At 39.0% G+C, this 11515-nt stretch overlaps 1 protein-coding gene across 1 annotated transcript in view; it reads right to left on the bottom strand.

Moving 5' to 3' along the window:
- Window positions 1-14: 14 nt before the first annotated feature.
- Window positions 15-11515, bottom strand: part of NMNAT2 (nicotinamide nucleotide adenylyltransferase 2) — a 162907-nt gene continuing 151406 nt past the window's right edge. Inside the window, exon 11 of the mRNA XM_053605776.1 lies at window positions 15-339. Within this exon, the coding sequence (XP_053461751.1) occupies window positions 237-339 (103 nt within the window). The 3' untranslated portion in view covers window positions 15-236. The remainder of the gene's footprint in view (window positions 340-11515) is intronic.

Here is an 11515-nt window from a genome sequence, read left to right as displayed (position 1 = left end):
CTATTCCCTCACCCCCCCCCCCAACCCGGAGACTAGAGGAAAGTTTGTCCAAAGATGACTGAGAAGTAGGGGATGCCATGGTTCTCTGCAGGTCCCCCACACTGTGGGGGTTAAGTCAGCAAGTAGGGAGAACAGTCCAGATGAGGAGATGGAGAAACAGGGGACTGACAGAGACCAGTGGGGCCAGTGTGTAGGCAGAGGACAAGGGGAGAGTGGAGCAGAGGGCTGTGTGACTGCTAGCCAGAGGCATTGATGTACAGCTGGCTCTTGAGGATGTAGTCGATGACCGGCTGGGACAGGTAATCCACGACATGGCCGTCCCCATGCTGCAGGGCCAGCCTGTACAAGAAGAGATAGTATTCAGATGAATATCCATACCTGAGGCAAGCCGACATGCCTGGTCTGCCCTTCAGGGAGAGAGTACACAGGCGTGTCCCCAACATGCCATTAGTAGCCTATACTTAGAGGTATCTGTAGTAGGAGAGGCCCTCTTCCTTCCACAGTTTCTCCCCGATCCTCATGACACCCTTCTTCCTGGCTCTGCCACTTCCTAGCTAAGAGACCCGAGGCAAGTTAGTTAAGCCCCTTTATTCTTCCGTTTTCTCCTCTGTAAAACGAGGGTACTATTTGGGCCAATCACATTTAGTTATTAAAAGGATTAAATGAGTCATTATCCAAAGCACTTAGAATAGGGCCAAGCACACGGTAGACATCTTAATGTATTAACTATACTTCTTTTGTTAAATAAATTTAATAGTGCATATTTAAGGTGAACACTATAATTTATAAGATACATATATAGTGTACTGGTTACTGTAGATGAACAAATTAATATAGCTATCTTCTTAATTATCTACTCTTCCCCCTGTGACAAGACTAGCAATTATATAATCTACTCAATTAGCAAAAATCCTGAATACAATACGCACACTATTATTAACTATAGTCCTCATACTGTACATCCTTCCACTTGTTCATCTTACATATTTCCTAGTTGGTAACATTTGACTTGCATCTCCCCATTTTTTGTCCCTCCACCTACTCTGGTAATCAAGGTTTTATTCTCTATGTATTTGACCTTAAAAAAGAAAGATTCCACAGTAAGAGCGGAATATCTAACTTATTTCACTTGGCATAATGTATTCCAGGTCCCTCCATGTTGTGGCAAATGGCAGGATCTCCTTTTTCAGGGCTGAATAATATTCCACTACATATTTATACACATGCACACACACACAGGGCACCAGAAAAAAATACACTGTTTAAGAAAGGAAAAATCTGTATTGAAATTGTAATACTCAAGTCACATTTGACTTCTGCGATAACAGGAAGTGCTTGAATGTGACTTGCATTCATTATTTGTTATTGGTTTATATTATTACAATTTCAACATTTTTTCCTGTCTTAAGATGTGTATACATTTTTAGCAACTTCTGTGTATATATATGCATATATATACACATGTATACATCATATACATAGATATATATACACAGTAGAACCTTCATAGCTGACCACCGGTCCCTACACTGACCACCTCCTTAAGTTGAACTAATTTTCATAGACCAGATGTGCACTACATGTGCATATCAGGACAGTAGGCCCAGTTCCTTATGTTGGCCACCTCCATATGTTGGTCAGTTTGTTACAGTCTGTTGGGTGGTCAACTTACAGAGGTTCTACTATATGTATATATACACATCAGTTTCTTCATTCATCCATTGATGGGCAGATAAGTTGTTTCTGTACCTTGGCTAATGTGAATAATGCCACAACAAACATGAGAAGGCAAACATCTTTACAAGGTGGTCATTTCATTCTCTTTGGGTGTATAGCCAGAAGAGAGATTGCTGGGTCATATGGTAGTTCTACTTTTATTTCTTTAGGACCTTCCACACTATTTTTCATAATAGCTGTACCAAATCTACAGACTACCAACAATGTTACAAGGGTTCCCTTTTCTCCACATACTTGCCAACACCTATTATATCTTTTTGATGTTAGATAGCTATCCCAACAGCTGTGAGGTGGTACACACAGTGACTTTAATTTGCCCTTCTCTGATAACTAGTGATGATGAACACCTTTTACATATCTGTTGGTGATTCTTTTTTTTTTTTTATTGTTGGGGATTCATTGAGGGTACAATAAGCCAGGTTATACTGATTGCATTTGTTAGGTAAATCGTGCAATCGTGTCTTGCCCCCAAAAGGTGTGGCACACATGAAGGCCCCAACCCCCTGCCTCCTTTCCTCTCTCTGCTCTTCCTTTCCCCACCCCTCCATCCTTCTTTCTCTCTCTGCTCTCCCTTTCCCTGACCCCCACCATGACCTTAAATGTCATTATTGTCCTCATATAAAAATTTAGTACATAGTGATGCTTTACTGAGAATAACGTCTTCCACTTCCATCCAGGTTAATATGAAGGATGTAAAGTCTCCATTTTTTTTAATGGCTGAATAGTATTCCATGGTGTACATATACCACAGCTTGTTAATCCATTCCTGGGTTGGTGGGCATTTAGGCTGTTTCCACATTTTGGCGATTGTAAATTGAGCTGCAATAAACAGTCTAGTACAAGTGTCCTTATGATAAAAGGATTTTTTTCCTTCTGGGTAGATGCCCAGTAATGGGATTGTAGGATCAAATGGGAGGTCTAGCTTGAGTGCTTTGAGGTTTCTCCATACTTCATTCCAGAAAGGTTGTACTAGTTTGCAGTCCCACCAGCAGTGTAAAAGTGTTCCCTTCTCTCCACATCCACGCCAGCATCTGCAGTTTTGAGATTTTGTGATGTGGCCATTCTCGCTGGGGTTAGATGGTATCTCAGGGTGGTTTTGATTTGCATTTCTCTAATAGACTAGGATGATGAACATTTTTTCATATGTTTGTTAGCCATTCATCTGTCTTCTTTAGAGAAGGTTCTATTCATGTCTCTTGCCCATTGATATATGGGATTGTTGGCTTTTTTCATGTGCGTTAATTTGAGTTCTCTATAGATCCTAGTTATCAAGCTTTTCTATGATTCGAAATATGCAAATATCCTTTCCCATTGTGTAGGTTGTCTCTTTGCTTTGGTTGTTGTCTCCTTAGCTATACAGAAGCTTTTCAGGTTAATTAAGTCCCATTTGTTTATTTTTGTTGTTGCAGTTGCCATGGCAGTCTTCTTCATAAAGTCTTTCCCCAGGCCAGTGCTTTTCCTATGTTTTCTTTGAGGATTCTTATTGTTTCATGCCTTAAATTTAAGTCCTTCATCCATCTTGAATCAATTTTTGTGAGTGGAGAAAGGTGTGCGTCCAGTTTCAGTCTTTTACATGTGGATATCCAGTTCTCCCAACACCATTTATTGAATAGGGAGTCTTTCCCCCAACGTATGTTCTTGTTTGGTTTATCAAAGATTAGGTGGTTGTAAGATGTTAGTTTCATTTCCTGGTTTTCTATTCGATTACAAGTGTCTATGTCTCCATTTTTGTGCCAGTACCATGCTGTCTTGACCACTATGGCTTTATAGTACAGCCTAAAATCTGGTATGGTGATGCCCCCAGCTTTATTTTTATTACTAAGAACTGCCTTAGCTATACGGGTTTTTTTCTGGTTCCATACAAAACGCAGAATCGTTTTTTCCAAGTCTTGAAAGTACAATGTTGGTATTTTAATAGGAATGGCATTGAATAGGTAGATTGCTTTGGGAAGTATAGACATCTTAACAATGTTGATTCTTCCCATCCATGAGCATGGTATGTTCTTCCATTTGTTAATATCCTCTGCTATTTCCTTTCTGAGGATTTCATAATTTTCCTTATAGAGGTCCTTCACCTCCTTCGTTAGGTATTTTCCTAGTATTTCATTTTCTTTGAAACTATGGTGAAGGGAGTTGTGTCCTTAATTAGCTTCTCATCTTCACTGTTATTGGTGTATACAAAGACTACTGACTTGTGAACATTGATTTTATATCCTGAAACATTACTGTATTTTTCGATGACTTCTAGGAGTCTTGTGGTTGAGTCTTTGGGATTCTCTAAGTATAAGATCATGTCATCAGCAAAAAGGGAGAGTTTGACCGCCTCTGCTCCATTTGGATTCCCTTTATTTCCTTGTCTTGCCTAATTGTATTGGGTAGAACTTCCAGCACTACGTTGAATAGTAAAGGTGACAGAGGACAACCTTGTCTGGTTCCAGTTCTAAGAGGAAAAGCTTTCAGTTTTACTCCATTCAGTAAAATATTAGCTGTGGGTTTGTCATAGATAGCTTCAATCAGTTTTAGAAATGTGCCACCTATGCCTATACTCTTCAGTGTTCTAATTAGAAAAGAATGCTGGATTTTATCGAATGCTTTTTCAACATCTATTGAGAGGATCATATGATCTTTATTTTTGCCTCTGTTAATATGGTGGATAACATTTATGGACTTGTGTATGTTAAACCAGCCTTGCATCCCTGGGATGAAACCTATTTGATCATGATATATGACTTTTTTGATGATAAGCTGTAATCTATTGGCTAGGATTTTGTTGAGAATTTTTGCATCTATATTCATGAGTGAAATTGGTCTGCAATTCTCCTTTTTGGTTGGGTCTTTTCCTGGTTTTGGTATCAGGGTGATGTTTGCTTCATAGAACGTGTTGGGGAAGATTCCTTCCTCCTCAATTTTTTGAAATCATTTCTGCAGTACAGGAATAAGCTCTTCCTTGAAAGTTTGATAGAATTCTGGTGTGAAGCCATCTGGACGAGGGCATTTTTTGGTTGGACACTTTTTTATTGTTTCTTTAATCTCAGTGCTTGAAATTGGTCTGTTCAGGAGCTCTATTTCTTCCTGGCTAAGTCTAGGGAGAGGGTGTGATTCCAAATATTGATCCATTTCCTTCACATTGTCAAATTTCTGGGCATAGAGTTTCTGGTAGTATTCAGAGATGATCTCTTGTATCTCTGTGGGATCAGTTGTTATTTCTCCTTTACCATTTCTGATTGAGGTTACTAGAGATTTTACTTTTCTATTTCTAGTTAGTCTGGCCAATGGTTTATCTATTTTATTTATTTTTTCAAAAAACCGACTCCTTATTTCATTAATTTTCTGAATGATCCTTTTGTTTTCAATTTCATTGATGTCTGATTTGATTTTGGATATTTCTTTTCTTCTACTGGGTTTAGGCTTAGATTGTTCTTTTTCCAATTCCATAAGGTGGCTTGTGAGTTTGTTGATGTGCTCTCTTTCTGTTTTTCGAATGTAGGCATCTAAAGTGATAAATTTTCCTCTCAAAACTGCTTTTGCAGTATCCCACAGGTTTTGGTAACTTGTGTCTTCATTATTGTTATGCTCAAGGAAGTTAATGATTTCCTGTTTTATTTCTTCCTGCACCCATCTGTTTTTCAATAGAAGGTTGTTTAATTTCCATGCCTTTGTGTGGGGTTGAACGTTTTTGTTAGAGTTGAGTTCCACCTTTAGTGCCTTATGGTCTGAGATGATACAAGGTAAAATTTCAATTCTTTTGATTCTGTTGATATTTGTTTTGTGTCCCAGGATATGATCAATTTTGGAGAATGTTCCATGGGGTGATGTGAAGAATGTATTTTATTTATCTTTGGGATGGAGTGTTCTATATGCATCTATCAAGCACAGTTGTTCTAGGGTCTCATTTAAATCTCTTATAGCTTTGTTTAGTTTCTCTTTAGAGGATCTGTCCAGCTCTGTAAGAGGAGTGTTAAAGCCCCCTGTTATTATGGTTTTATCAGATATGATATTGCTCAGACTGAGTAGGGTCTGTTTCAAGAATCTGGGAGCATTTTAACTGGGTGCATAAATATTTAGAATTGAAACGTCTTCTTGTTGTATTTTTCCCTTGACCAATATAAAGTGACCATCTTTGTCTTTTTTGACTTTAGTTGCTTTAAATCCACATCTGAATTAAGATTATCTGAAAATAAGATTGCAAATTCTCTTTTCTTCTGAGTTCCATTTGCCTGAAAAATTGTCTTCCAACTCTTGACTTAGAGTTTTAATTTGTCTTTTGAAGCCAGGTGTGTTTCTTGCAGACAGCAAATGGATGGCTTGTGTTTTTTAGTCCAGTCAGCCAACTATGTCTCTTCAGTGGGGAATTCAAGACATTAACATTTATTGAGATAACTGATGAGTGTGGTAGTATTCTATTGATCTTATTTTATGAGAGTCCATTGCTTAGTTTTATCTTTTGCATCAGTGTAGAAGTTAAGTTCTGTCCTTTAATTTCTGAGTTCTTACTTTGCTGCTGATCCATTGTGGTGGTCAATGTGTAGAACAGGCTGAAGTATTTCCTGGAGAGCTGGTCTTGTTGTGGCAAATTTCCTCAATGTTTGTATATCCGTAAATGATTTGATTTCTCCATCAATTTTAAAGCTTAGCTTAGCAGGGTATAGATTCTGGGCTGGAAATTGTTCTGTTTAAGTAGATTAAAGGTAGATGACCACTGTCTTTTTGCTTGGAAAGTTTCATTAGAGAAGTCTGCAGTCACTCTAATGGATTTGCCCCTGTAGGTCAACTGGTGTTTACTCCTGGCAGCTTTTAGAATCTTTTCTTTGGTCTTGACTTTGGACAGGTTCATCACAATGTGTCTTGGAGAAGCTTGGTTATAGTTGAGGAAACCTGGAATCTGATACCCCTCTGAAAGCAGTGTGTCAGAATCTTTGGTGGTATTTGGGAAATTTTCTTTTATAATATTCTCTAGTATGGCTTCCATTCCTCTGGGGCATTCTTCTTCCCCTTCTAGGATTCCTTCAACTCGTATGTTGAATGCTTCTTAAAGTCCCATAATTCTGAGTGAATGTTCTGCTTTCTCTCTCTTCCTTTCTGCCTCTTTAATTATCTGAGTTATCTGAAGAACTTTGTCCTCTACCTCTGAAATTCTTTCTTCTGCATGGTCTAACCTGTTGCTGATACTTTCCATTGCATCTTTAAGTTCTCTAATTGCTTCAGTTCCTTCAGCTCCGCTATATCCTTTCTATATTCTTCATATTGTTCATCTCTTATTTGATTCAATTTTTGGATTTCCTTTTGGTTATTTTCCACTTTATTAGCCATTTCCTTCATTGTTTCCATCATTTCCTTCATTGTTTTCATCAGGTGTATTCTAAATTCCCTTTCTGTAATTCCTAACATTTCTTTATAGGTGGAATTCTCTGCAGTAGCTACTGCATGGTCCCTTGGAGGGGTTGCTCTGGACTGGTTCTTCATGTTGCCAGGGGTTTTCTGCTGATTCTTCCTCATGAGTGATTTCTTTTATCTGTTTCCTTGCCCTAATTTTCCTTTCACTTCCTCCTGTTCTTTAAGTTCCCATGCCTGTGGACTAAGGTTTCAAGGAGTCCTTTTGGTACAGGAACAGAAGGATGAGAAGGTTGAAGAGCAAGAAGGGATACAAGAAAGAAACAGAAAGAAAAGAAAATAGAGAAAGGAGAGTGGGGTGGGTAAAAGGGAATATTGACAAAAAGAAGAGAGTCACAGAGGGAGATAGATGTGTACAGTATAGGTGTACAGTAGGGTACTTTGACACAACCTTTAAAAAACCCCAACCTCTGGGGGTGCCCGGTTGGGTGGTTCCCTTGAAGTCAGCAGCTCTTTGCTAACCTGATGGGACCCAGTACCCCACCTCCACAAAGTAAAGAAGAAAGACAAAAATGCTATAAATCAAACCAAAACAAGCAAACAGAAAACTTTATGGGATAAAATTGGGTGAAAAACCAAATAATAGGGGTAGAAACACTAGCAAAAATGAAGTTCTAATTATCAAAAAAGGCAGCAATGGGAAATTGTATTTAAACTAGAAAAATGGAGAAAGAAAGGAAAGAAAAAAAAGAAAAGAAAAAATCTGTACGGAAAAGTTTGAAAGTAAAAAACAAAACAATAATGACAAAATAAACAAAAAAGAAACAAACAACAACAACAACAAAACAACCAAAAACAAAGCAGTATATATATCTTGTTGAATATTGTCTGGGCAACAGGTGGTCTTCTGGGGTATGAGATGTTAATCACAATGCTGATACAACCGGAGGCCTCTGCTGATTTCTCAAACCCCACAGGGTGGAGACCCTAAATCTCTCTTTAGCCCTCTTAAAAGGCACTTTAAACTTCTAAACGTGGCTAAGCAGAAGCTTTCCCAGGAAAGTGCTTGTCTCTGGGATCACTGCTAAAGTGGCTATCCACTTACCCAGTGTGCCAAAACTGGTCTCACTGTGCCCTTGAGGGTTAAGTCTGTAAGGCGGCTCAGTCCCTGCCTTTAGGCTGCTCAGTCACTAGGTTACTAGCTCCTGCCAGATCCTTGCTCTGCTACCCTGAGGGTTGAGCTTGCCAGGGCAGTTCTTGCACAATGGCTCCCTGCGGCCCAGAGCCAAACACTATTACCTCCGCCCAGCTCAGTGGCTCAGTCTGGGGCCCTAGACAACACCCAAAGTTCTCCACACTCCTGCTCAAGCTCTCTCCCAGGCAGTTCAACTGAGTGCCAAGTCCAAAAACACCAAAACAGTTCACAGGTAAGTCCTTTCCAGTTTGCAGTCTCACTGCTGTTGTATTTATAGCTGCTGGTGGGATTAGACTGATTGAACACACGCAACCACTTGCCAGTTTTCCACTGTTTTTGTCCTCCTGTTGGGGTTCAGAAGTTTCTCGCTGACTCCCTGTATCCTCAAAGGGATGATTATAGGCAGATCCTACCAGCCAGAGATGCCTGGAGTCTTATCTCCCCTGGCTCACGGTGCCCAGTTACAGGGAAGCTGTTACTCGGCCGCCATTTGCTCTCACTTCCCCTGTTGGTGATTCTTATGCCATCAAATCTATTCCCCATTTTTTAATTGGGTAATATGTTTTCTTTCTATTGAGTTGTGTAAGTTTTTTTATAAATCTTGGATATTAACTACTTACCTGACACATGATTTGCAATATTTTTTTCTAATCCATAGGTTACCTTTTCATATCATTGATTGTTCTGTTTGCTGTGCAAAAGCTTTTCAGTTTGATGTAGCGCATTTATTTATTTTTGCTTTTAGAGCCTGAGTCAATGTAAAAGCTAGGAAATAATGGCTAAGGCCAATGTCAAGGAGCTTTCTTCCTAATTTTCTTCTAGGAATTCTATGGTTTCAGATCTTATGTTTAGGTCTTTTATTTGAGTTGATTTGCGTGCATGGTCTAAGGTCCAATTTCATTCTCTTGCGTATGGAAATCCAGTTCTCTCAGCACCATTTATTGAAGAGACTCCTTTAGTTATATATGTTCAAATTTATTTCTGGGTTCTCTCCTCTGTCACCCGAATCTGTGTGTCTGTTTTTTGCCACTACTACACTGTTTTGGTTACTATAGCTTTGTAACAATTTTAAATCATAAAATATGATATTACTAACTTTGCTTTTTTTTTTTTTTTTTTGGCAGTTTTTGGGCCAGGGCCAAGTTTGAACCTGCCACCTCTGATATATGGGGCTGGCACCCTACTCCTTTGAGCCATAGGTGCCACCCCCTAACTTTTTTTTTTTTTTTCACCTTCAGAATTGCTTTGGCCACAGGTGGGGAACCTTTTCATGTTGGAAGGACACGTTAATTTAGCTGTAATCAAATAAGGCTGCATTCCAGAAGCTTCAATTAGATATACTTAAAAATGTGCATTATTTTATAAAAATCTACTATGTACTTAATAATTTAAAAAAGTTAAAAACTATTTGTTAATTTTAAAGTTAACTAAGATTTTAATGACTTTGTTGTGTCTGCTTTTTGTTGGAAAGCATTTGAATATTTAGTTGCAGCATGGAGGGTCACAGTTTCTTATTTATTTATTTATTTATTTGAGGCATAGTCTCACTTTGTTGCCTTTGGTAGAATGCTGTGGCATCATAGCTCACAGCAACCTCAAACTCTTGGGCTTAAGTGGTTCTCTTGACTCAGCCTCCCAAGTAGCTGGGACTATAGGCGCCCGCTACAATACCCGGCTACTTTTTTGTTATTGTTTCAGTTGTTGTTTGGCAGGCCTGGGCTGGGTTTGAACCCCCAGCCCCGGTATATGTGGCTGGTGCCTTAGCTACTGAGCTACAGGTACCGAACTGAGGTTCACAGTTTCAGATGATCCTGTAGATCAGTGTTTTTCTTTTTTCTTTTTTTTTTTTTTGTAGAGACAGAGTCTCACTTTATGGCCCTCGGTAGAGTGCCGTGGCCTCACACTGCTCACAGCAACCTCCAACTCCTGGGCTTAAGCGATTCTTTTGCCTCAGCCTCCCGAGTAGCTGGGACTACAGGCGCCCGCCACAACGCCCGGCTATTTTTTGGTTGCAGTTTTGGCCAGGGCTGGGTTTGAACCCACCACCCTTGGTATATGGGGCTGGCGCCTTACCGACTGAGCCACAGGTGCCGCCCAGATCAGTGTTTTTCAAACTTTTCAACCTCACGGCCCGCTTGAACCTATAGTTAAACTTCCGTGGCACATTTCAATTATGTTGATTAAAAAAGAGTAAAGAAAAAGAATATACTTAATGTGCTTTGAACTTCTTTTGAAAATAATTTAATTAACAATCTTTAAAATTTTTCACGGCACACCAGTGTGCTGCTGCACACTGGTTGAAGATCACTACTCTAGATGGCTATTAGACATCCATGATCGTAAGCACATCCTAATTTGAGATAGGGAAGAGAATGTAGATTCACAGCAATAAGTTGTTGTAAAGCATGAAAGCATTTTTCAGACATGTTTTCCAAAGGCATGGGTATTCTACTGTATTTTTGCATATTTCAATTGGATCTTACTGCAATGCAGCATTATGCACCTCTCCCTTTAATTTAAAATATACTGTGGTCCTTATGAGTGTTATAATGCTGATGAGCACTGAGTTTCTTTAATGTTGATATTGCAGTATCACAAAGCAAGCAAATCATCTTAACTTTAGCAGAAACAAGATATCAACAATTCCCAATCATCACTGAAAAGTCTGCTTTCTTCCTTCAGTGTTCTCTTGGTTTTCTCTGGTATGATGGGTTGTTGAGCAGACAGAATTAAAAAATACCGTCAAGCTGTGAAGCTATTCACAAATTCCACTTCAAACAGAAAAAAAGTACGCCATTGTCAGAAGCTGATAACAGACCAGCATATTCATCCCCATAAACTCTCAGCAACCAGCCTTGTGCAGTAGAGGCACTAGTCAGGTGGAGGAAGGTAGAACTAAATCTTGAACGTAGCAGCCATCAGTTCAGCCCTTACGACTTACTAATGTTCTAATTATGCTGGTCAATCTGAAGGACTATTTTCCTGAAACTTATTTTATTCTTTGGTATTTTTAATACATTTATTTTAAAATAAAAATATAAATATAAAAGACAAAAATGTGTTAGTAAAAATAAAAGGATTTTTTCTTCTGTAAAATTTGGATTTGTCAAAAGGCCACACTTAAGAACCTAGAAGGTGAAATATGGCCTTAAAGCCACAGGTTCTCCACCCCGGGCTTAGGCTATTTGGGGTCTTTTGTGATTCCATACACATATATACAGGTTTTAGGGCTGATTTTTCTTTTTCTGTGAA

The sequence above is a fragment of the Nycticebus coucang genome, chromosome 10, assembly GCF_027406575.1.
Source record: "Nycticebus coucang isolate mNycCou1 chromosome 10, mNycCou1.pri, whole genome shotgun sequence".
In the NCBI taxonomy this organism is placed as follows: domain Eukaryota; kingdom Metazoa; phylum Chordata; class Mammalia; order Primates; family Lorisidae; genus Nycticebus; species Nycticebus coucang.
Note: the sequence above shows the minus strand (reverse complement) of the source record. Positions and strands in the feature narration are given on the sequence as shown.